This window comes from Megascapheus bottae, chromosome 15 (assembly GCF_031878675.1).
Source record: "Megascapheus bottae isolate mThoBot1 chromosome 15, mThoBot2.hap1, whole genome shotgun sequence".
In the NCBI taxonomy this organism is placed as follows: Eukaryota; Metazoa; Chordata; class Mammalia; order Rodentia; family Geomyidae; genus Megascapheus; species Megascapheus bottae.
The window spans coordinates 42,096,286-42,123,176 of record NC_143523.1 but is presented as its reverse complement, the minus strand read 5'-3'; the positions used below and the strand labels follow the sequence as shown (position 1 = coordinate 42,123,176).

Genomic DNA, 26,891 nt, shown 5'->3' with positions numbered 1-26,891 from the left:
AAGTGAGTCAGTCCAGCTCTGCTTGTTGCTACCACACACCCCTCAACATTGGCTGGAAATGTATTAAAGTCCTCCCCTCAGGGACCTGTGGTCACTTAACTGGGAAATAAGGTCTTTGTATATGCAATCAAATTATGGTGAGCTCATAATGGATTGAGAGTGGTCTCTAACCCAATCACTGATGTCCTTATAGAAAGAGGGATATTTGGACTTAGACACAAAAGGAAAACACCAAGATGGAAACAGAGATTAGAATACTACTTCCACAAAATTTCCAATGATTACTGTCAAGCAGCAAAAACTAGGAGAGAAGTATCGAAAATAAATTCTCCCTCTGGAAACAAGACTTGACCTCCAGAACTGTGAGACAATAAATTTCTGTTAAGATATATAAGTTGTGGTATAATTTGTTAAAACAGCCTAGGAAATGAATGCCCTTATTCAAACATGCTCTAGTATAGAAATTTCCTAATCTGAAATATACACTTCAGGAGATGATAAACATAATTTATTGTGTAATTCCTTGTAGTCTCAATATTCACCTTTAAGTTTAGGTTAGGTTCCAGTAGCAGAACTTAAGCCAGAGACTGTGGCACTCATGTAAGCCCAGGTACTGACAAAGAAGGACCCATAGTGTTAAGGGAAACATAGCTAGGACCTGTTGAAAAATAAAGCCTGGCACTGTAGTACCCTTTACTTCCAGCAATTCTGAGGTTTGAGGATTATTTCAAGGGAAGCCTGGATAAGTGGGCTTCATAACAAAGTGGGTCTTAAATTAATACTTAAATACCCAAGTTTCTTGGCTTTTAAATAGTTTGGGGGTTATATTTATAGTTGTCTTTTGCTGGGAAGGGCCTACATCTGCTGGATCATGTAGCCCTAGATCATTTAAAGGAGCTGCAGGAGACTTCCGGGTTTTTCTCCTCCCTCTACAAAACAGATGCTAGTAGATTGTCGGCTACCAGGTTTTCTCAATCATTTCTCCCTAAGAAAAATGGAGCAAGGAACTTGTGTTAAAGATAGTCTTTCTCATAATGTTTTAATACATAGAATAATATGTGTCTGACATACAAACCCTCAGCCTAATTTCAATTATGTTCTAAAATCTAAGTGCCAGTGATTGTATGTAGATTCCCTTCTTGAATACTTGTTTGTTAAATGTCATTTGAAATATGATGTAAAAATCAATGTTAATAAATTCTTTAATAAAAAAACAAACAAAACAAAACCAACAATAAAAGATAGTCTTCCAGCATTATTTCACTATTTTTAGCTCTGAATTTTTGCTTATTGGTTAAACATTTTGTGTTCACTGTTTTTCTTTGTGATAAAATATTGGTCCTGTAATAATTGGTCTTGAGCAATTATTTTCAGATACATTGTATTCTAGATCTGAAATATCTCTAGAAATGTTAAATATCGCTGTAATATTAAGTAATGTGTTCTAATATGCTAACAGATTGTGACTCATGCTATTTAATAACAGTTTTGGGGAAAGGTGAAATAATATATTACAAGTATACAAAACTAAATAAATAACAGAGGGTCTTTCAGGAAGCTGCTTCACCATTGTTACAGAATAAATCTTCTTCACCCTAACACCTTGGCCTAATGGGGAGTGGGGTAAATGAGTTTGGTTAAGATGTTAAAGCTAGGCCTGTGAAACCTGAACTTTGTTTTTATGAAGCGCAGGCTCTAGCCATTTTCTCTATTCTTTGATTGAATAAGGACCTGGCACATAGGCTATATATATTCCAGGTAGATGGTAGAAAGTGTGGTGAGCCCACTGCTACCGGGAACCTGAGCCCATGATGTTATTTAATAAGCCACTGTTATCAATAGGAAAGGTTATCTGTCTTTATTTTTCTACTTGATTAGCTTCAACTGCTTCTTCGAATTCTTGGGAAAGGCAGAAAAAAAAAAAACCCTATAGACTAGAAACTTAGCAGAAAACTGAACACTTACCCCCACCTACCCCCAAAAATAACCCGAAGAGATTTTTTTTTTCATTCAGTGGTCCTTGGGGGACCCAATGCGAGGTTAAAAACATATTGACAGTTTGGTTGACAGTATTTTGCTGGGGCCTTTTTCCCCCCCGCCCCACAAAAGCCAATTTCCGTAGGTGGCTGCTGGCAAAACTCCCAAAGCAGCCCAGAGCTGCCCACCGCGCAGGCGCGGGGTCCCCGTCCCTCGGGTGGATTCCTGCGCCTGCGCGCATACCGGAAGTGGGCGGGCTCGGGCGCGAGTAACGCGGTTCACTTCCGGCCAACCCTTCCCCTTCCCCCTTCCCCGAAGTCACCTCCCCCTCTCCCTTCTCGTTTGCCTCTTCCCTCAACTTCTCCACCCCTCGTGCTCTCTCTCCACCCCGCTCGCTTCCCTGTCCTCCCCTCCCGCTCCATCCGGGTCCGCTGACGGGCTGTCTCTGGACTGGAGAGTGGCGGCGGCGGCGGCGGCGGCTTTTCTCGGAGGCACCCGGTAAAGTTTCACAGGGGCGGAGTAGGGGGGTGGGGTGGCGGTGGGGAGAGAGGCGGCGGCCCCGACCGGGGTAGCGAGCAGCCCCGGTGGTCTCTGGTGCTGACGGAAGGCGGAGTCCCGGGGGGGTGGAAGGGACCTTGTCTGCGCGGCCGCGGAGCCCGGCTGCCGGGGGAGCGACGGCTGTCCGGGCTCTCCTGGGCCGGCGGAGTCGTCGTCCCGGGTGGGCGGCGGTGGCGGTGGTCGCGGTGATGGGGGGGCGTGGGACCCCCCCCCCCGGCAGGACGGGCCGGCCCGGGGCGCTTGCTTTGGGGTGAGGGGCGGGGGTGGCGAAGGCAGGGTCGTGGGCTCTCTCACCCTCTCGTCCCCCCCCACCTCCGCCCCTGGATGGCCGCGGGTCCCTGAGGAAGGGCCTCGCTGGGGGCCTGAGGCCGCCGGGAGCCCAGCCCAGCCCCGCCCGGCTAGCCTCTTCCTGCGTGCGTGCGTGCGGGCAGCTGCGGGCTGACTTGGCTGGGTCGGCCCGCGCGGCCGGGTGTGAGCTAATGTGTGCGGGCCATTCCCCCCCCACCCCCCAGGTCCCGCACCGGAGCTGCTATGGGGTGCGGGTTCAGGGGACTTAAATTGCTTCTCCTCCTACCTGTTGCTGGCGAGAGGACGACTTTCCACTACCCCCTTCTGACTTCTTTTAAAAAAAGAAATAAAGTGGCTCAGCCTACCACGCTGAGATCCGAGATAGTTCTCCTGTCCTCCCTTCCTCCCCACACCCGCTTTTTAAAATAGGGAAAGACAATGTAGAAAAACTATCGGGGACTGAGGTTTCCCCCTCCAATAACGAAAACAAGCTTCCTATTCATGGATGGGTCTAGTGGTATGGGACATCGGTCCTGCAGCACTGGGGTAGCCGAAATGAAGGGAAATTGGATCCTGAAACTTCGGTGGGTTCCATGTGCTACTTACTCGCTTAGGTTTTCTTTTCTTTTCTTTTTTTTTTTTTGGTTGGTGTTTTCCCAAACCGTGCAGTGTGTTTTTGGAAGTCTGTAGAGGATTAAATGAAGAGGACTCCTGTTATTTAAGTCTTTACAAACGGAAGCACTGTTCAGTGTACTGGAAAGTTCTACCGCTTTCACCACTGGAACTATCAATATCCCTGCCCCCACTCCAATTCCTGAAAAACCAGCACTCCTGGGATTTTTAGCATTCCTCTTCCTGCCCTCCCCCCATTTCTCAATAGTTATCCCAGAAATATAGATATAGATTACTTAGAGGAGAATCTTGATATTTAAACTGCATTTAAATCTCACTGATTTAGTTTTAAAATTGAGAACTGGGGATGTTAGTATTTTGAATTAAAATACGATATTTTAATATAGTTTAACAGATGGGAAGGGGTTGAGCATGATAAAAGTACATGTATGACTATCTCATAATGAAACCTATCAAAATGCACAGAAAAAGAAATCTCAATTTCCTATGTTCCCTATTAGTATGAATAATTAGAAAAGTTTTAAATTGTGAGGAATGAATACAATTTTCCATAATTGGTTTCATTTCTGTTACAGATAAGAACTTCAGTTTTTTGTTGATGTGGAGGTAGGTATTAAAATTGTTTAATTAAATTAGGAGTGAAGGGAGATTGCAAGGTTGTATTTCTGCAGTTGATTGTACATGTTTTTCAGTATTGGAAAATTTTTCTGACCTGATTCCTGTGGCTTATGCCTGTGATCCTAGCTACTCACTAGGTTAAGATCTGAAGGTCTCCGTTCAAATACAGTCCAGGCAGGAAAGTCTGTGAGACTCAAAATCTTCAGTAAACTACCAAAACAGTTGCTCAAGTGGTATAGCACTAGTCTTGAGCACAAAATCTTGGGGACCCTGATCAGGCCCTGAGAGTTCAACCCCAGGAATTGAAAAGAAGAAAAAAAAAATCTACTCCTATTGACATTTTTTAAAGAAAACAAAAATTCAACACTAATTCCATTCAGGTATTTGTTTCCATTAGTTTTATATATTGTCTATCATAAGGTAACAAGTCAAACTAGTTACTATGTTTTAAGTTTTGCAAAGAATTGTGGAAATTGATTTATTTTTTCCTAAACAGCTGCATGTGATACATTTAAAAAATATATAGCTGATTAATGTCTGAGGTTGAATAATACTTATGGTGGCATCTTATAAATATATTTAATGCTTACTGTATAGTAATTACTGTAGCCTAGCCTTGATGAAAGAGCAGTTGTGCATCAGGTTTTCTTTGAAGTCATGTTAACTTTTTTTCTATCTCCTCAGACATAGGGTACTTCCAACTTCCCAGAGTTTCAGAAGGGAGTTTCTTATTGAAACTGGAAGACCAAAATAATTACAAGCATGTTGTGCTGGGGAAATGCATCTTTTGGACAACTAGGTTTGGGTGGAATTGATGAAGAAATTGTACTAGAGCCCAGAAAAAGTGACTTTTTTATAAATAAAAAAATCCGAGATGTAGGATGTGGACTGAGACATACTGTCTTCGTTCTGGATGATGGAACTGTGTACACATGTGGATGTAATGATCTAGGACAGCTAGGCCATGAAAAATCCCGGAAGAAACCAGGTAAGTTAAAAAAATTATTTTGTCATTTATAATAGTTACATTTTAAAATTTGAAATAAGTTACTTAAAAATTTGAAATAATATATAGTTTTGAGCACATAAACCTACATGCTTTACCATGCTTTTAAAAACCAAGTATGAGCTGGGCGTGGTGGCTCACGCCTGTAATCCTAGCTACTCAGGAGGCTGAGATCTGAGGATCAAGGTTGAAAGCCAGCCCGGGCACTGAAGGACATGAGACTCTTATCTCCAATTAACCTCTAGAAAAAGAGAAGTGGGGCTTGGCCTGAGGGTACAGTGGTAGCCTTGAGCTGAAGAGCTCAGGGACAGTGCCCAGACCAAATTCAAGCCCCATGGCCCACCAAAAAAACACACAAAGTACAAGTTAAACATACTATTAACATTTTCATGCTTTTAGCACTTTGTCTTACAAAATAAAAAACCAAATTTACCACTTATATTTCCTTATTGTGTGACATTGTAAAACAATGGAGAATACCAGCCTTCTGTGATATTCATTGATATTCTTTGACTGTAAAGACATAGAGAATATCTTTTAATTTCAGCCACTTTGGACAACTTTTAAATTCCTGGTTTATTCTGATGTTTCTGTTCAGTGGGGAAGGGGGGCTAAGATGAAAGCACTCTTTTCAGTTACCCAGTTACCTACTATATATATATGTGTATTTTATATATTATATATTGTATATAATGTATATAAAACATATACACAATATATTCTTTTTTTTTTTTTTTTTAGTCTTGGGGCTTGAACTCAGGGCCTGGGCACTGTCCTTGAGCACTTTGCCCAAGGCTGTCGCTCTACCACTTGAGGCATAGTGTCACTTCAGGTTTTCTGGTGATTAAGATAAGCGTCTTGGCCGTCCATGCCCAGGCTGGCTTTAAATTGTGATCCTCAAGATTTCAGCCTCCTGAGTAGCTAGGATTACAGGCATGAGCCACCAGCCTAAAATATATTTTGATTTCTTTACTTTTTTTTTTTTTTTTTTTTTGCCAGTCCTGGGATTGAGCTCAGGGCCTGAGCACTGTCTTTGGACTTTCTCAAGGCTCAAGCTCTACCACTTGAACCTCAGCACCAGTTCTGGCTTTTTTTTCTATGTGGTACCAAGGAATCAAACCCGGGTCTTCCTGCATGCTAGGCAAGCATTCTACCACTAGGCCAAACTCCCGGCCCTTTTTACTTTTATACATTTTAGATAATACAATTTTGTTTACTTGGAAATGTCTTTTATTTCTCTATTTTATTTTTGACCATCACTGGTAGCTATAAAAGAGTTTTTTGAATGTGGGTTTTGTAAGCAGTGGTTATAATAAGCAAAATAAAATTTTCAGATAGTAAAAATTTTGAAGAATTTGGTTATGTTTCATGTATTTTCCTATATGTTACATTTTAAATTTAAATACTAACAGGAATACTGCTGTTTATTTCAGTTAACTAAAAATTACCATATTAATTAGTAAATCCAGGTTAAGACCACAGTGGTATGGAGTTTCTTTTAACTTTAGTAATGGTAGTTAAGTATTTCCTGTAGCAACTGTTTTTCTTTATCAGTTTATTATATAAGTAGTTTCTACTATTAGTCTACTTTTAAGAGATATGAAATAGGTGTTAAATTGAAGTGTTCCATCTTTTGTGCATCTTGTTACCTTTTTTTTCTAATTGGCAAATACTGTAGAATTCATATCTTTTGAAATTAGGGTCTTACTCTCTTCTTCCTTAATTTATAACTTTTTATTGGATGAGTGATAATGATGCAATATGTTTAATTATTTTATAAGTCAAATAGCTTCCTTGTACTTCACTTCAAAGAATAGTTTATGGAACTTACTAGATTTTTTTTATAATCCTAGTCATTGAGGTTGTTGTAATGCTAATATATTTGTTATCTTTTTTTTTTTTCAAGTCCTGGGGCTTGAACTCAGGATCTGGGTACTGTCATTGAGCACTTTTGCTGAAGGCTAGCGCTTTGCCACTTGTGCCACAACACCACTTCTGGCTTTTTCTGTATATGTGGTACCAAGGATTTGAATGCAGAGCTTTGTGCATGTTAGGCAGGCACTCTTTATCAGTAGACCATACTCCTCCTGTCCCTTGTTTACTGTTTTTTACATTAGAGTCCCATGGGTCTTTACATTTTTGCTTAGGCTTTGAATTTTGCTTCAGTTTTTTTTTTTTTTTTCTTTGCCACTCCTGTGCTTGAGCTCAGGGACTGAGCACTGTCCTTGGACTTTCTCAAGGCTAGAGCTCTACCACTTGTGCCCTAGCACCACTTCTGGCTATTTTCTATGTATGTGGTATCAAGGAATCAATCCTGGGTCTTCCTACATGCTAGGCAAGCACTCTACCACTAGGCCAAACTCTGAGGTGAGGCCCCAGGTGAGGTTTTTATCTCTTTCCTTTGTATATAACCTGCCCTGTAGACCAATCATCTCTGCAAATTGCTTTTGAAAGGAAGATCAAGTAAAGAGTAAAAAGCCAGCACATAGAAATTGCCAGTATACTGACTGTAATGGCACGACTACTTTAATAGCTTTTTTCTTTTTTCATTTTTTTTCTTGTTCATAATGCTAGTTCTGGGGCTTGAATTCATGGCCCACCACTATCCTTGAGTTTTTTGCTCAGGGCTAGGGCTTTACCAGTTGAGCCATCGCTTTACTTCTGCTTTTTTGTAGTTAATTGAAGATAAGTCTGACAGACTTTCTGGTCCAGGCTGGCTTTGAACTAAGATCAGCCTCCTGAGTAGCTAGGGATTATAAGCAAGCTACCAGTACCTGGCTTTGAAATAGCTTTTAACTCTATAAGTTAGATCCTAAAAAAACCTAATTAGCCTCTTTGTGGTCTTGTTAACAGTGGTCTTGTTAACATTGTGAGAATTACATTGTGATCCTGGAAGCATTGCTTACTAAAGTTGAGAAGAGTATGTTTTTTCTTTTAGAGTCTCTTTTTAGGGATTTGACTAAAGTATGAAGTCTATGGAATAGGAAAATGAAAAAAAGTCTCAAAAGTTTATATTTTGGGTTGGGAAATAAGATACAAGGGGAACAATTGGAAAGAACTGAAATTTGATACGATGTATCCTGTAAACTTTGAAGCTAGAAAATTAAATAATGGGAAATGTCATTGTGGAACTTAAGGAAGATTTCTTGGTAAAAATAATGGTTTAATTTTAAGCATTCTGTCAGTAATCGCGTAAATCTCCAGGAAATAAGTTTGCAGATGATTGCTTACTTTTTTTTTTTTTTTTTTTTTTGCCAGTCCTGGGCTTGAGCTCAGGGCCTGAGCACTGTCCTTGGACTTTCTCAAGCTAGAGCTCTACTACTTGAGCCTTAGCACAACTTCTGGCTTTTTTTCTATGTGTGAGGTACCAAGAAATCAAACCTGGGTCTTCATGCATGCTAGGCAAACACACAACCACTAGGCCAAACTCCCGGCCCCGATTGCTTATTTTTTATATCTGTATGTATGTGTATGTTTGTGTTCTTGATCCTGAGGAAAATCTTTCATTATCAGAAGTCTGTGTTCAATGATACTGAGAAGAAGGAAAAACTAGGATCTTCATCTTTAACCTCACTCAATTTAATGTGCTTGATTGAATAATGATAATGTTTGTGTGGTTATACCTGCCCTGGGGCTTGAACTCAGGGCCTGGGTGCTGTCCCTGAGTGTTTTTTGCTATGGTTCTACCACTTGGGCCACAGCTCCACTTCTATGGTTTTTTTTTTTTTTAAGGGGGGGATGGTTAATTGAAAATAAGAGTTTCATGAATTTTCCTGCCTGTACTGGCTTTGAACCATGATCCTCAGATCTCAGCCTTCTGAGTAGCTAGGATGTGTGTGTGTGTGTGTGTGTGTGTGTGTGTGTGTGTGTGTGTGTGTGTGTGTCTGAGTCTGTGTGAGTCTGGTGTGAGTGAGTGTGACTGGTGGGGCTTGAACTCGGCCTGGGAGGTATCCCTGAGCTTTCCAGCTAAAGGCTAGTGCTCTACCACTGAACAGTGCCACTTCCAGTTTTCTAAAGGTTAATTGGAGATAAGAGTCTGGTCTTTTTGTCCCCCAGCTAGCTTTGAACCTTGATCTTGAGTAGCTAGGATTACAGGCTTGAGCTACTGTGCCCAGCCATAGCTAGGATTAATATATAGGCATGAGTTTGTACTCCTGGCACTCTGCCATTTGAATCATATTTCTGCTCTGTGTGTGTACGTATATGTATATGTATATGTATATGTATATGTATATGTATATGTATATGTATATGTATGACTCCCTGTCTCCCTGCCTCTGTCTTTGTCTCCACAACCCTGTTCAGGTTATTTGAAGACAAAGTCTCTTGGATATATCTGCCTGTACTTACAGCTTTTGAACTTGAATTCTCAGCTCTAGTTAGGATTATAGGTCTGAGCTAGAGGCATTGAATCATGATAATTCACTGGAGGACCTGGCCTTGTACTATATAGTAAATTTTGCCTGTTGCCTATTGGAAGTGTTTCCATTCTTGACATTCTTGGGACCATTTTGGAAGTTTAGCTGATTAAGTCCACATTCTTCTTTGTTTTCTTGTACAGATAGGCTGTCTCTGTTAGTTCTTTCTGAAATATTTTCAGAGAAATTAGTGTCTATTTTACTTTGATGTATTTTTTGCTGTGTAAGCACTTAAAATTTTTTTTTCTGGTGGCATTGCTGGGGTTTGAATGTCAGTCATAGGTGCTGTCTTTGAGCTTTTTTTGCTCAAGGTTAGTGCCCTACCATTTAAGCCACAGCTCCACTTCCAGCCTTTTGCTGGTTAGTTGAGTAAGTATCTCAGGGATTTTGCTGTTCAAGTTGGCTTCTAACTGTAGTCCTCATATCTCAGCTACCTGAGTAGCTAGGATTATAGGTATGAGCCACTGGCAAAGCGAAAAAAACTTTTTAAAACTAGTGTCTACATTTCTTAATTTATAGGTGACAAGGAAATAACATTGAATCTTCAGTATGCTTTATGAGTCCATTTAAATGAATTATTAAATTTTTATAACTACAGATTTACTTCTGAACATTTGAAAATAATCTATAGGAAGTGTACTACTATTGACAAGTTTATTGACTAAATATCCAGTCATAGTTATAAGTTGGTGTTGGGAGTCCTAAATTAATATTTTGCATGTGTTTGATTTGTTTCATGTCAGAAATAATACTATTTTATGACCATAATTTGTAAATAATGAACTATAATGCTTTTTTTTTTTTTTTTTTTTTTTTGGCCAGTCCTTGGGCTTGAACTCAGGGCCTGGGCACTGTCCTTGGACACATTTTGCTCAAGGCTAGTGCTCTGCCACTTGAGCCACAGCATCACTTCTGGCTTTTTCTGTGTATGTGGCACTGAGGAATCGATCCCAGGGCTTTGTGCATGGTAGGTGAGCACTCTACCTAATTACGCTAGGCTCCTGGCCCAATCAGCTGTAAGTCTGTTAAGTTTTTAAATAGCTTTGTGGGTTACAATATTTTTTGTTTGTTTTCAAATACTCTGTTTAGTCCTCAGAGCAGTATTGTGTGATAGCTAAGGTAAATATAATAAGCCTCCATTTTACAGATGATAAAACTGAATTTAAGAGACTTAACAGAGCTAGGTATTGTGGTACATCCCTGTAATCTCAGCTTTGTGGCTGAGGTGGAGGGGTTACAGTTTGAAATCAGCCCTGGAAGATAAATAAAAAGCTAGCAAAGCTGGTCACTGGTAGCTCAAGTCTATTATCCTAGCTACTCAGGAGGCTAAGAGCTGGAGGATCATGAGTCCAACCTGGGCTGGGGGGGGGGGGGCGGCAGTCCTGGGGGTTGAACTGGAGCCCTGGGCACTGTCCCTGAGCTTTTTTTGCTCAAGGCTAGCACTCTACCACTTGGGCCATAGTGCCACTTGTGGCTTTTTATTGTTGATGTGGTACTGAGGAATTGAACCTAGGACTTGATACATGCATGCTAGCTAAACATGAGACTCTGTTTTTGCCCGTCCTACGGCTTGGATTCAGGGCCTAGGCACAATACTTGGGCTTTCTCAAGTCTAGCGCTCTACCACTTCAACCACAGCACCACTTCCAGCCTTTTCTATGTATGTGGTACCGAGGAATCGAACCGAGGGTTTCATGCGTGCTAGGCAATCACTCTCCCACTAGGCTGTGCTCCTGGTTCATGTGAGGCTTTTCCAATTAACCACTCTAAAACTAAAAGTGGAGCTGTGGCTCAAAGGGTAGAGCCTTAAACAAAAGAGCTTAGGGATAGTGTCCAGGTCCTGAGTTCAAGCACCATGAAGATCAAAACAAAATAGCATGACCCTATTTCAGAAATAAGCTGGATATAATTGGACATGCATGCTACATCAGAGGCAGGCAGAGAATTGCAATCTGTGGATACCATAAGTGAAAGGTAAATGAAGCCAAAAGGGCTGAAGGTATGGCTTAATGATAGAAAGCTTGCTAGGCAAGCACAAGGTCCTATGTTCAGATCCTACTATTGCAAGTGTAAAAACAAGATACAAGGGAAGTAGACGTTGGGACACTTCCTTATTTCCCTCCTTCCCTCTTTCCCTCTGCTGGGACTTAAACTCTAGGGCCTTTTCTTTCTGTTCAAGGCTGATGCCCTTATCACTGGAGCCACATCTGCACTTCTAGCTTTTTGCTAGTTAATTGTATATAACAGTCTTTTGGATTTAGCTGCCGGGGCTGGATTTGAACTGAGAGCCACAGATTCTTAGTAGTTATGATTAAAGGTGTGAGCCACTGGTACCTGGCCAAATGTTTACTTTCAATCTCCCAAATGTTTTTCCTGATATACTGAGGAAGAAGCAGCATGTTTATTCGCCTGGGAAGAAACTAGTTTCAGCATTTTAATATAATTCCAAGTTTTTAATAAAAAATTAAATTTTACAAAAGTGTTGTTTTATAGCTGCTGTTATAGTTAAGACACCATGTTTTGTATCCCCCTTGCCTTACACATGAACTTCAAAACATTTTAAGAACAACATAAAGACTAAAAGCTTTGTACTTTTTGTCAAAACAAGCTAAAAAATTATGTATGTGTATGTATGCATACATATGTAGTGTATATGTGCATGTGTGTGTTATTGAATGGAAGCATTACAATTAGTAAAGCCACCAATAAAAAAATCTATTGTTTATTTGCAGCACTTTCATAGAAGTTAGAAGATGATGAACATTGATATTTCTTCTATCCCAAAATGATAATTTCTACTATTAGTCATTTTGATCACATATCAGAAATTAGAATTAGAAGGACATTGCTTGTCCTTGCTTCTTCATCTTCTGTCCTGTTCTCTCTGTTCATAAAGTATAAGTCTGGAAGGAACTTCTTTCAGTAGAGTTGAAAATTTAAAAAGTAGCATAGGAAAGTAAATATATAAATAGATGAAATACTCACTGAAGAGCAGATTTAAAAATACTAAATTTTCCTGTGCCTTATATACAAAACATATAAGGCCAGAGAAGTTCATTATGTGTTATAACTCCTGCTTTTCATAATATTTCTCACAATATTACTTGAAAAGTAATTACCTGGGTTAGACCTCTAGTGCCCAAGTTGATTCACAATGTCAAATGAAGGGGGAAAAAGATCAATGCAGATGCTACTGTTAGAGAGATGTATAATAATACTTTACTTTGTGTAGGACCGTACATCTGAGGAATTTCCAGAGCATTACACAATAACTCATGGTTCCTTTCAAAATCCTTGTGACACAGTTTGCAAGAATTACCCTCATCTTAGGGGATAGATTTGCGGAGAAATGGCAGCACAAGTTGGTAAGTAACTTGTCAAACCATAGGTGACTGGTGAACAGCTATAAATTGAATCTGAAAATTTAAGCCAACCAGTCTCTTGCTTCATCCCTAAATTGTGCTTATATTTAGTATTACTTACAGTAATGTCTTCTATTTGAAGCAGATCAAATACCTCTGCACAGTTGTTTCCTTGCCATTCTATTGGGTGTCATATTGAAGCAAAGTAGCATTTTACCAATATATTGTTATGCCACTTTTGTATTTTATTATAACCTTGTGTGGTAAAAGAATAATCATTTCAAAGCTTAATTATATATAATATACATATATAATATAATTTTGTGGCCCTGGGGATCAAACCCAGGGCCATAAGCATATGCTAAATAGGTACTCTGATGCTGAGATGCACCCCAGACCAAGAATAAATAAAACTTATTATGGTAACATAGTTTTTTCCTCATTTCTTTTTTACATCATATTATATCTGCTGTCTTAACTTCCATTCTGTGCTAATATCACAAGTCCATAGTAAGGTTGTTTTTATGGCTAATATTAGAACTTGAATTAATTGTATTATAAATGAAGGTATATGCATCTTTTTTCTGGGATTCATTGGTTTAATGTTTTATAAAAAAAAAAAAATTCAGGCCAAGAGTTTAGCTTAGTAGTAGAGTGCTTGCCTAGCATGCACTGGGTTCGATTCCTCAGTACCACATATATAGAAAAAAGCCATAAGTGGTGCTGAGGCTCAGGTGGTAGATATCTCTTCTTGAGAAAGTCCAAGGACAGTGCTCAGGCCCTGAGCTCAAGCCCAGGACTGGCAACAACAACAACAAAATTTTATGATGGAGCCAGGTGCCGGTGGCCTATGCCTGTAATCCCGGCTACTCAGGATGAGATCTGAAGATGGAGGTTCAAAGCTAACTTCCATGTCCGTGAGACACTTATTCTCCAATTAACCACCAGAAACCTGGAAGTGGCACTATGGCTCAGAGTTGGTAGAGTACTGTCCATTAGCTGGAGAGCTAAGGGACAGCGCCCAGGCCCAGAGTTCAAGCCCAAAGGGGAAAAACAAAACAAGAACAATGATTTTACTGTGGTTTGAACTTGGAGCCTTGTACTTGCATTGTAAACGTTCTACCACTTAAGTTATGCTTTCAGCTTTTACACGACTTATTTTTTTTTTTTTTTTTGGGTCATGGGGCTGTAGATTTAAGCCCTCATGTAAGCGCAGGAAAAAAAAACAAAACAAACTTTTTTTTCTTCACTGGATGCTGGTGGCTCAGAACTGTAATCCTAACTACTTAGGAGTTAAAGATGAGATGAGCCTGGTTCAAGGACAGTTCAGGCAGTGAGTTTTGTAGACTGTATCTCAAAAATAGTGCAAAAAGGCTGTAAGTGTAGCTCAGTTGGCACAGCATCTGCCTAGCAAGTGTGAAACCCTAATGTCAAATTCCAGTGCTGTCCCCTTTTCCTGATAAAGCATTTTCTCTTTATATTTGGTATGTTAACATTTTTACTTGATTGGAATTGAGCCACATACTGTCTTAACATTAAAAGCACATACATATTATTGGATCCAATAATTGGTAAGCTATAGATTTCATATCTGAACAGTAATGAATCTATAATTCTTGAAGCGTAATCAGGTAAAAGGTTGACTGGTTTGTGTTATCTCTAGCTAACCATGGGTTTATTTGTATAATCAGTTGGGTAGTCGAGTAAGTCTGCAGTTGGGAATAGAAGGAAAATGTATATTTAGAAATTGGTATAGCAATTTGTAGTGAGAAAATATAAGCCATATTCTGGAAGATAAGCTTAATGAAATATTTCAAATAGTAATACTGGCATTTAAAAATAATTATAGTAACTACCATTATATCCCTTGCATTATACAAAAGTCATACAAGTAGCCTTGCAAATAATATATTTGCTCAGTTCTGTAAGAGAGGAAAATTAAGACTACAAGAGATTAAATAACTTGCCCAAGGTTAAAATTGACACAGTGGAAATAAGCAGTCGGACAATGGAAGATAAAATTTATTTTTAATTTTTTTATATTAAAAGATTTTATTAACACTGATTTTTTATGTCATATTTCAGATATCATGTTTAACAAACAAATATTCAAGAGGGAATCTATATGTAATCACTGGCACATAGATTTTAGAACATAATTAAAATTAAGCTGAGAGTTTTTATGTCATAGATACATATTTATATAACATTATGTCTGCAGTGTATATATCCCGTCATAGATTTTTATGTCTACGTAATTATATTTATATCTCCATGATTGTGTCAATGACCTTGGGTACCAGAATATTGAGTCATTGCTCTTGTACTGTTTGGATCTAATATCCACATATCAAGGAGACTATTTGCCTTTTGTTTCTTTGATTATGACCTATTTTGCTCGACAAGATTTGCTCTAGTTTCATCCACTTCTTAGAGAAAGCCATTGTTTTATCTTGTCTGTTGGCTATGTAGAATTCCATTGTATATCCACATCTTTTGTATCCATTCATCTATAGCAGAGCATCTGGGTTTTTTCCATTGCTTGGCTCTTGTGAACAGTGCAGTGATGAACATGGCTGTGCAGGTGTCCTTATCATATCCTGGGTGCCCAGGCCCTGAGTTCAAGCTCCAGTATTGACACACATACTCAAAACTAAGAATGGGATTCTACTACATTACTTGGTATTCCTCCCCCAAAACAGATGGTGCAAGGTCAATTTAATGTGACATGATAAATTTAATTGAAAAATTTAGGTTTATTTAATGGCAGCTTGTCTAGCAGAAGTTGGGTGGCCTCATAGGAAAATTGAATCAAACATTTATAATTTTAATGCAGTTCTGAATTCCTGTATCTTGTGTGTGTGTGTGTGTGTGTGTGTGTGTGTGTGTGTGTGTGTGTGTGTGTTGCTGTGTGTTGCTGTGTGTTGCTGTCCTGTCCTTGAGCTTTTTTGCTCAAGGCTAGTGCTTTCCTACTTGAGCCACAGCTCTATTTTTTCTGGCTTTTGGTGCTTTATTGTAGATAGTCTCATGTTTTAATGCCTGTGTTGGCTTTGAATCTTGATTTCAGTTCTCAGCCTCCTGAGTAGGTAGGATTACAGGCATGAGCCTCCAGCGTACAGCAGGATTCATGGTTTTTTGGTTCAACATTGTGATTCTTTAGAATCATTTATTTACTTGTGGATACCAAGGGTCTGCTATATACATATGCTGCATTTTCTACTTGTCAAAGGCCATTTAGTTTGTGTCCATGTCATGGCCATTGCAAATAATGTTGCAGTGAACATGGGGCTGAAGTTACCTTTCCAGGTAATTTCATCATCTTTGGGCATATACTCAGAAGAGGGATTTCTGAGTATGAAGTGTTGAAAGTGTGCTTGGCCTAAGTCTACTGTTCCTTAAGTGTTTCTTTTTTCCTTTCTTTGTTTACAAGACTAGCACTTTACACGCTTTTTTTGGTGGTTCATTGGAGATAAGTCATGGGCTTACCTGCTGGCTTTGAGTTGAATCCTCAGATCTTAGTTGCCTGAATAGCATGCGTTACAGGTATGAGCCACTGGTGCCTGGCTTTGCACATTTTTTGTTTTATTTTATTTTTGGTGGGTCATGGGGCTTGAACTTGGCCTGGGTGCTATCCCTGAGCTCTTCAGCTCAAGGCTACCAACCTACCCTTGAGCAAGGGTAGGTTTCTAGAAGATAATTGGAGATAGGAGTTGCAGGTCCTTTTGTGCCTGGGCTGGCTTTGAACCTTCATCCTCAGATCTCAGCCTCCTGAATAGCTAGGATTACAGATGTGAGCCATCATGCCCTGCTATGCACGTTTTTAATTCAGGTTATTTTTTGGCCCTGAGTTGTAAGGGTTCTTTGTAAGTATGATTATTAAACTCTTGTCAGACAGTTTTCATTTGTTTTTTTCCTGGCCCATAGAGTATTCATATGGTGGTTTACCTATATTTAAAGGCTGAATAGTTTTTTTTTTTTTAATAGCATGTGCTTTTTTTGTGATTTAAAATAAGTGCTTATCAGTCCACTGTCAGTGGAGCATTTTAACCTATGCTTGTATTTAAGATTTTAGGATTTGTATTTAGGTCTTTTATCCATTTTGATTTGATATTGTGTATAAGACTTTTTCTTTTTGTCTGAGACCAGGACTCAAACCCAATACATGACACTTGCTTATTGGCTGTATATCGGAGTCATGCCCTCAACTCCTCCAATCTCATTTTTCTATTTCTGGAAACCAACATTTCCTCGCATTATTTAGTAGTGTAAACACTATTCCCCTATTGTCTCTTTCTGGTATCCATACTGAAAATTAGTTTTCCCTGTATGTTTGGATTTATCTATGGACTATTCTGTTAGTGTTTTGATGCCTATATTATGCTGTTCTGATTACTATAACTTTGTAATATATGCATACATATGTACATATACATGAACAGGTGTATCTGTGTGTGTATGAATATTATATACAGTCCCCAGATAGGCTGTCATTTCTCAGCTTGTCCTGGGACTTGAGAACTATCCTGTAGCATAGTTTGTTTACATTTGCTGTAGTCAATAAGCCTATATAGCCACATAATTAAAATAAAATTCCATTGTTTACATTAGATCTCAGTATTACATGTTTTAAAGGTTTTTTAACAGATGTAAGTAGCATGTTCTTAACTATGTAATAAAACAATCCCTTGTTGTTGTTTTAAAACCATCCCATTTTCCGTATTTTTACTTTTTCCAGAATGTCATATATTTGAAATCAAACAGTATGTATATAGGCTTTTCAGATGGCTTATTTTAGGTTTAGTCTTTTAGGGGCTTGGTACCTTTTTTCTTTTTAGTCTGGATGCCAGTACATTCCCCTACTGAAAGGATAGTATACTTTTTTTTTTTTAAAGCATAGTATAACATTTGTGCTTCTGTGTTTTGGCAGTTGCAAATAAGGCTGCAGTGAATGTACATTCATTCTTTTTTTGTAGTTAGAAGTTTTTGGTTCTTTTGAATAAATACTAAGTGCAGATGTAGGGTTGTTGGATCACATGTTTAGTTTTGTAAGAAAGAGCCCAACCATTTTTCAAAGTTGCTTTTCCTATCACTAAAGGATAAGAGCTTTTTTTCATGTCTACTGACTTGGTTTCTCATTGTTGTAATTTGAAGTTACTAGGTGGCATATTATGTTGAACACCTGTATACCTAATTGCCATCTGATAATATATGTGTTCAGATATTTTGCTATTTTTAATTGGGTGGTTTTGTATTCTTACTGTTGAGTTTTCAAGATTGAATATTTTAGATGATAATTCTTTATCAGCTCTATTACAAATACTGCCCCCAGTATGTGGCTTATATTCTTATTTTCTGATAAACATTTTCCTCCTTTTTATGGTGCTGGGGATCAAATCCAGTTCCTTATGTGTGCTGCTCAAGTGCTCTACCCCTGAGCTTACATAACCCCTCCTTGCCTATCAGTGATGGGACTTGAACTCTGGACCTGGGCACTGTCCTTGAACTCTTCATCTCAAGGCTACCACCCGACCCCTTGAACCACAGCACCACTTCTAGTTTTCTAGTGGTTACTTGGAGATAAGAGTATCACGGAATTTAGTGCCTGGGCTGGCTTTGAACAGTGAGCCTCAGATCTCAGCCTCCTGAGTATTACAGGCGTGAGCCACTGCATCTGGCTATATCTATCTATCTGTCTGTCTGTCTGTCTGTCTATCTATCTATCTATCTATACTGTTGCCTTCCCATGGAGCTTACATTTTTCTTTGAAGTTGAACTTGGTGGTGTGATTAATCAATTTTTTTTCTTTTATCCATTTTTCCTATGAATTGTGACATTTTTCCCCCCCAGGAAGTCTTTTTGGGGGGTGGGGGTCATGGGCCTTGAACTCTGGGCCTGGGCATTGACTCTGAGCTCAAGGCTAGTACTCTACCACTAAGAGCCTCCACTTCTGATTTTCTGGTGGTTAATGGGAGATAAGAGTCTCATAACTTTTCATGCTGGGGCTGGCTTTGAATCACAATTCTCAGATCTCAGCCTCCTGAGTAGCTAGGGTCACAGGTGTGAGCTATTGGCACCTGGCTAATCTTTAAAAATTAGGGAAAGTTATTCTTTTAAGATCTGAGCAACAGGGGCCGGGAGTTTGGCCTAGTGGTTAAAGTGCTTGCCTAGCATGCATGAAGACCCGGGTTCAATTCCTCGGTACCACATACATAGAAAAAAGCCGGAAGTGGTGCTGAGGCTCAAGTGGTAGAGCTCTAGCCTTGAGAAAGTCCAAGGACAGTGCTCAGGCCCTGAGCTCAAGCCCAGGACTGGCAAAAAAAAAAAAAAAAAAAAAAGATCTGAGCAACATTTTTTTCCTATCAACCTTTAATTTTTTTTTTTTTTTTTTTTTTTTTTTGCCAGTCCTGGGCTTGGGCTCAGGGCCTGAGCATTGTCCTTGGACTTTCTCAAGGCTAGCACTCTACCACTTGAGCCACAGCACCACTTCCAGCTTTTTTTCTATGTATGTGGTACCGAGGAATCGAACTTGGGTCTTCGTGCATGCCAGGCAAGCACTCTACCACTAGGTCAAACTCCCAGCCCAATTTTAATGTTTTGATAAAACAATTTGAATTTCTTTGGTGGTTACATGCAATATCTTCCTTTTTTTCTGAGCTCAGAACTTAGTTTAAGTGTTGTCATCCAGAATTCTTTGTAATAACTTCCATGGCTTAAATATCTCTTGCTGCATATTGTTATTTTAGTGTTAATGTCGTTCCACAAAAACTGCTAAATTTCTTGTTATTTATTTTTGTAAGTCTAGTGTCTGGAACATAAAAGGAATGTAGTGATGTTAATTTAGTAATACTGTTTGATATAAGTGATTAGGTTTTGTTTCTTGATTTTGATGCTTTTTCAGTTGTTTAAGTATTCTTATTAATTTGTTATTGGTGAAGCAGGTAGTCTTAATTAATTTACTTCTTTTGTTGTCACATCCTTTTTTGCTACTTCTTTGACAATTGTCCTGGAAAGACAGTGGCTTATTTCAGAAATATCTGAGTAATAATAGATCCTTTCTATGTTTTATATGTTTTCTTTTTTCCATATTTAAGATTTATAGGACTACTTTGTAGAAGCAACAGATTCTTCTGAGTTCTTTGTCTTGTGTGTGGGGGCGGTGTTTTTCATCTTGTTTTTTGCATATTTATGCAGTAAAATTTTATGAAAATGTGTAAACATACAAAAGTGAGGGATTAGTATAATAAACTATAATGAACTCTTCACTTTTAAGAAATATAAACTCATAGTACTTCAAATACTTAATATGTCAAGAGAGTTGTACAGATGATTCTTAGAGGACATCTCTGCCTAACTTATTTATTCTAGTATGCAACATACAGTAATCCAGATGCAATTTGAATTGCTTTCTGTATAGGAATGTTAATTTTTGTGATGTAGTCTGTTTCATTACTAGATAGCTAAGTTTGCAGATTGAACTAGAATATGCCAATAAGTTATTCTTTGTTCAGTGTTTTTTTTGTGGGTCATGGGGCTTGAACTAGGCCCTGTCCCTCAGATCTTCAGCTCGAAGCTACCACCCTACCCTTGAGCCAAGTCCTACTTCCTGTTTTCTAGAGGTTAATTGGAGATAAGAGTCTCTGGTTGATTACAACATTGATCAGTTTTTGTTTTTTTTTTTTTGATTTATTCCCCTCTCACTTCTGGGGCGGTTCTATTTAACTTATGGAATATACACAGTATATAAATTAGCTGCACAATGCAAGGCGTATTACATATGGGAAGGTTTGTGAGAATCCTACTTCCCAGATTGATCAGTTTTAACCACTTTCAACATGATGCTTTTAGTCCATTAAAGATTGTAATTGTAGTGGGATGGGGCTGGGAGTTTGGGCTAGTAGTAGAATACTTGCCTAGGAGGTATAAAAACCTGGGTTCGGTTCCTCTGTACCACATACATAGAAAAAGCTGGGAGTGGTGCTGTGGCTCAAGTGGTAGAGCTCTAGCCTTGAGAAAGCCCCAGGACTTGGGGGGGAGAAGAAAAAAAGATTGTAACAGTTTTACTAAGTTAAAAATTCTAGAAAAAACACTAGTGAAACGCAAACATTGTATATCTTAAGGAAAATATGACAACTAGAGAAATAATTTGACTTTGCTTACTGTTTGTTACATGTGATTACTAAAGTGTGGAAGGGCCAGATGTTTTAAATAAATTATTTATTTAAAACTCAAACATACAGCGGTTACATTATTGTTGCTAATACAGGTTTTCATTGGAATCAGAGCCTATCAGTTACAATTATCATTCAGTGTATAGAATGGATGCTATATTTTAAAAATCTGAACAAAGTATGATAGTACATGCCTATAATCTTAGCTCTCAGAATTTAGAAGCAAAAAGTTTCAAAGTTTGAGGCCAAAGAAACTGCCATATGTTATTTAAAAAAAATCACTCTATGGTAGGATGTATATGATAATTTATGTGTTACAATTTGTAGCTAAACCATCCAGGTTATTCAAATGATTTTGTTTGTTTAAAACCTGGATTCTTTTTTTGATTGATACTGATTTTGAATATTAATAATCTTTATGAACCCTTAACCAAGATGCTCTGGTCACTTAGCATTTGGAGTAGCTTATTCCTTATAAAGTTACCTGTATTTTGCCACAATGAGAATTTTGTTGGGAGTATGTTTGTTTGATTTTTTTTCAATACAACTGATGTGATTATTGTTTCTTAAGCATTTACTTAATTAAAAATATAAATGAAGATTTGAATATATTCTCACAGGGAGTTCAAAAGTAGAATTTAATGTCTTTCTTCTTGACTTGTGTTCTGTAGAGCAGGTTGTTGCCCTGGATGCCCAAAATATCGTAGCTGTTTCATGTGGAGAAGCACATACATTAGCGCTTAATGACAAGGGCCAGGTGTATGCTTGGGGTCTCGATTCTGATGGACAACTTGGCCTACTAGGATCAGAGGAATGTATCAGAGTACCCAGGTAACAAAGGTGATGGGAAAGAGGTCCTTAAATCTTTTGTAATTAGTTAAATCATTCTGCTTACTGTGAGCTTGTAAGTGTTGACAATTATTTCTTTGAATTCTTTGAACTTATTAGATGGATTTTTGCTTTTAATTTGGGTCGAGCTATTTGATTGTCTACTTTTGTATACTCCATTTTTCTCTAGTTTCTGTTTGTAAAAAAGAGAAATGAGGAAATAACTGCTTTATTATAAATTTCCTGTTTGGTATACACTAATTTTAAGTTACTAATTTTACTGTCTTGGAAATATCAGCTATTAAAATAATAATTAAATATTACTCAGTTTTTTGTAACTTTTTTAGGCTTTATTGTTTTTATTGAATGTAAAAGACCATGCTTAGTATAAAAAGGATATAGTTTCAGGGGTGGGGGGAGGGAAATGGGGATCAAGACATGAGAAAGGGCATCAATGTATGTGAAGTAATGCACTCTCTATCTGGTGAATATAATGTAACTCTTCTATTAATTATAATAAAAATATATGAAAAAAGGATATAGTTACTTCCTACTTTTTAAATTAGGAATGTATGCAGTCTAATAAATATTAATCATTTAACTCAGAATCAGAATTACAGAATTATTTTAAAACTTAAAAGTAATATCTTATTAGTATAGTCATAGATTTATGTAGGCTATAGTCTGTTTTTTTGGTAGTCATTTTTTAATACTAAAAACTGTAAGAGCATGCATTTATCTAGGTAGACCTATAGATTTAAAGAAAAGGCTGCTGGTGGTAGCACACATTTGTAATCCCCTCTTGGGAGGTAGGGGCAGGAGAAGAAGGATCCTGCCTGAACAAGATAATTTTGTTTCTGAAAAACAAAATGAGAAGTGGAGATATGGTTCAGGTGCTAGATGCTTGTCTAGCAAATGCCAAGGACCTGAGTTCAAACCCAGTGCTGCCAAATAGAGAGAGAGTACTTGTCTAAATTCTTCAGATACACAAATAATATCCTAACCTAATTTAATTACATTTAGTGTTTCTTTTTGATCTATTAGTGTGATTGTTCTTTACTTTTTTTATTAAAGAATTAACATTGATTTTACATCATATTTCAAATGACGTGTTTAACAAACAAGTATTCAAGAAGGGAATCTATATACAACCACTGACACTTAGATTTTAGAACATTATTAAAATTAGGCTGAGGGTTTGTATGTTATAGATACTTATTAATTTATGTAATAGAACATTATGTCTCTAGAGTCATAAATTTTTATGTCTATGTAGGTCTTCAGATACACAAATAATATCCTAACCTAACTTAGCTGTATTTAGTTCTTAAAAAATATTATACATATTCTGGCATCTTAAGACTTCCTTGTTCTTAGTAATGTATACAGGGACAAGAGAACTCATGGAAGCCTGGGTGTTATACTAATTTTAGATTTGTTCTAATAGCACCTTTAAAAAACTCATTTGCATATTTTGTTTTTATTTTTATTTTTTTGCCAGTTTTGGGCTTGAGCTCAGAGCCTGAGCACTGTCCTTGGGTTTTCTCAAGACTAGAGCCCTACCACTTGAGCCACAGCACCATTTCCAGCTTTTTCTATGTATGTGGGACCAAGGAATTGAACCCGGGACTTTGTGCATGCTAGGCAAGCACTCTACCACTAGCCCAAACTCCTGGCCCAACATTGTTTTTTTAAAGAACTATGATAAAATGATATGTTACAGGAGCAAATATATTTTAGGATACTTTTAATATGAACTGTTAAAGCTTTTAGGTATTTGTTTTCCTTGTTCAGCATTTTATAATCAAGTTCCACATAGCTCTCAAACACATTTCTTATTTTTTCTTCTGTTATAAGAACAACAGACTTCTCAACTTGTTTATGAGGTCTCTTAATGATGGTGCTGTTTTAGGAGAAATTTATTGTCTTAGATTAATTTTCTCAGTGACTTTTGTATTGATTTTTTTTTTTTTAGAAACTGGCAATTTGCACAGTGACAGCTGTTGACTAAAAATTACATAATGACTTCCCATTTGACCTACTTTCTACTACTTTTTTTTCATATTTTTTATTGTAATTGTAATTGATAGAGGGGTTACATTATATTCACCAGATAGAAGGTGCATTACTTTACAAACATTGATAACCTTTCTCACATCTTGGTCCCCATTTCCCTTACTTTCTACTTTTCTTCTCATATAATTGCTGTATATTTTGAGTTTAAGACAAAATATTTTTGTTTTTAGGGTGAGTCTTATTTATTTTGCCAGTCCTGGGGCTTGAATTTAAAGCCTGAGCACTGTCCCTGGGCTTTCTCAAGGTTAGCACTCTACCCTACTCGAGCCACAGTACCACTTCTGGCTTTTTGTGTGTATATAGTACTGAGAAATTGAACCCAGAGCTTTGTACATTCTAGGCAAGCACTCTACCACTAGGTCACACTCTCGGCCATATATATATATATATATATATATATATATATATATATATATTTTTTTTTTTTTAATGGGTCATGGGTCTTGAACTCTGGGCCTGGTCGCTGTCTCTGAGCACTTCAGCCAGAGGCTATTGCCCTACTGCTTGAGCCACAGTGCCACTTCTGATTTTCTGATGATTAATTGGAGATGAGAGTTTCACATACTATTTAGTGCCTGGGCTGGGCTTGAACCATGATTCTCAGATTTCAGCCTCCTGAGTAGTTAGGATTACAGGTGTGAGCCACTGCACCCAGCTGGCCTTATATCTTTCTAAGCCAACATTTCACCATGATTTATGGTGAAGCTTTCTAATCTTTCTTAGGCCTTCTGCTTTCTATCTTATGTTTTATTTTTGTTATTATTTGTACCAGGACCACTGCTTGAACTTGGAGCCTTGAGCTTTCTCCTGGCTTCTCATTCCAACTGTTTTTTTTTTTTCCTTTCTGCTGGTTAGTTGAAGATGGTCTTTTCTGGGCTGCTTTGAACCACAGTCTTTAAATTTTGGTCTCCTGAGTAGCTAGGATTATAGAGGTGAGCCCCATGACCTCATACTTTTTTGTTGTTGTTCATTTGTGGTATAGTCTCAGTCAGATAGTAATATAAGGTGGATAGTAAATGGCAACACACTTGTAAGGAGATAATTTTTATATAAAATTTTATATCAAGGTTGGCCAATGATCGATGCTTATTTATCATTCATGTATTTGTGACATGGATCAAACTCAGTGCCTTGTATTTACCAGGCAAGCAGTCTGCCACTGAGCTATATCCAATCCAGATTACACATTTGGCTGTGCTGTATTATGAATTTCTATGGAAAATTTAAAGCTAATTTTATTTCTTTGGTTTTTGCTTACCCCCTGCCCCCTCTCGCCCACCTACCTCTGTGCAGGGATCCAACTCAGGGCCTTGTGCCTACAAATGGTAAAGCGATACTGAGCTGTCCTTAACATAAGTCCTTTGGTGTGTTTCTTTAAAATGTCTCTCAACTTTTTTTTTTTTTTTTTGGTGGATCATGGGGCTTCGACTCAGTCCTGGTGCTGTCCCTTAGTTCTTCAGCTCAAGGCTATCACCCTACCCCCAGGGCCTGGGTGTTGTCCCTGAGCTCTTCAGTTCAAGGCTACCACCTTACCCTTGAGATAAAGCCCCACTTCCCATTTTTCTAGAGGTTAATTGGAGATAAGCGTCTCAGGTCCTTGTGCCCTGGCTGGCTCCGAACCTTGATCCTCAGATCTCAGCCTCCTGAGTCCACCGCCTGTCTAATGTCTCAACTTCTTAATTAACTTTAGTGTCTGTATATTAAGACATTGGGGGTATTTATTTTATTAGAGCTTCTCAATGTTTCAAAATTCTATGTCTCTGGCTTATTAGGACTGAGACACAATGTTCAGTGATTTTTAGTATCAAATCATATTTTAGTGGCAAGGCCCTTTACCTTGGTCTGAGACCAGGACTTAAATGCAGTATCAATGGCTGCTTTTGGTCATTGGCTGACACTACCAATAAGCCATGGCTCTAATCTTCCTGTTCTAAAGGCCTTTTCTAGGTGGTTTATAGGTAGATATTAGGCAGCTTCATAAATTGTCAGTAATAATAATCATAAATTCTTCAGAAAGCTTAATTCAGTTAGGCTAGCCATCCCTTTGTTTTCCCCTCCTTGTATGCTACAGTTTGAATCCAGGACTTCATGCTTGCCTGGTGCCCTTCTGAGCCAGGTTTCCAGCTGAGCAAAGTATTTTTTCCTTTTTGTCTGTTGTGGTGCTTGAATTCAGGGCCTGGGGTGCTCTCCCTGAACACTTTTGCTCAAGGCTAGTCTACTACTTTTAGTCTCAATGCTACTTCCAGTTTTCTGGTAATTAATTGGAGATAAGAATCTCATGGATTTTCCTTCCTGGGCTGGCTTTGAAACCATGATCCTCAGATCTCAGTGTCCTGAGTAGCTAGGATTACAGTGACACACCAGTGCTCAGCTGCAAATTACTTTCTTAATTTAAAAAAAATCTGTTTTTATGCTGGGCATAATGGATTATACCTGTGCTCTTTACTTAGGAGATAGAGTTCAGGAAAATCAAGGTTTAAGGCTAATCTGAGCAAAAAAAAAAATAAGGCTAGCCAGACCACACCTCAACAAATAAGCCACCCAGTAGTGATGCATATCTGTAAATCTTGCCTGTGAAGAAAGTGTATATAGGGAGGATTATGGTCTCAGGCTAGTATAATTCAACACCCTATCTGAAAACAGAATCAATCTGAAAATAACTACCTGAAAATATCTAGAACAAAAAAGGTCTGGAGATACGTGACTCAAGTGGTGCAGTTTGTGCCCAGTAGGGCTGTATTCAAACCCCAATACTGTTAAAAACAAAAATCAAAAATACCCAGCAAGTTGGGGCCGGAGTTTGGCCTAGTGGTACAGTGCTTGCCTAGCATGCATGAAGACCCGGGTTCGATACATAGAAAACGCCGGAAGTGGTGCTGAGGCTCAAGTGATAGAGCTCTAGCCTTGAGAAAGTCCAAGGACAATGCTCAGGCCCTGAGCTCAAGCACAGGACTGGCAA

At 38.3% G+C, this 26,891-nt stretch overlaps 1 protein-coding gene across 9 annotated transcripts in view; it reads left to right on the top strand.

The window, feature by feature from the left end:
* The first annotated feature begins 340 nt into the window (after positions 1–340).
* Herc4 (HECT and RLD domain containing E3 ubiquitin protein ligase 4) overlaps positions 341–26,891 on the top strand; it is a 94,287-nt gene continuing 67,736 nt past the window's right edge. For 6 of the 9 annotated variants that reach the window (XM_090346425.1, XM_090346424.1, XM_090346422.1 and 3 more), the window contains exons 1-4: positions 2,268–2,475; positions 4,032–4,062; positions 4,759–5,062; positions 21,700–21,859. In XM_090346425.1, the coding sequence (XP_090202551.1) occupies positions 4,837–5,062; positions 21,700–21,859 (386 nt within the window). In that variant the 5' untranslated portion in view covers positions 2,268–2,475; positions 4,032–4,062; positions 4,759–4,836. Of the gene's footprint in view, positions 363–2,267; positions 2,476–4,031; positions 4,063–4,758; positions 5,063–12,748; positions 12,864–21,699; positions 21,860–26,891 lie in introns of those variants that run through there. The other 3 variants (XM_090346428.1, XM_090346427.1, XM_090346421.1) reach the window with 2 other exon arrangements.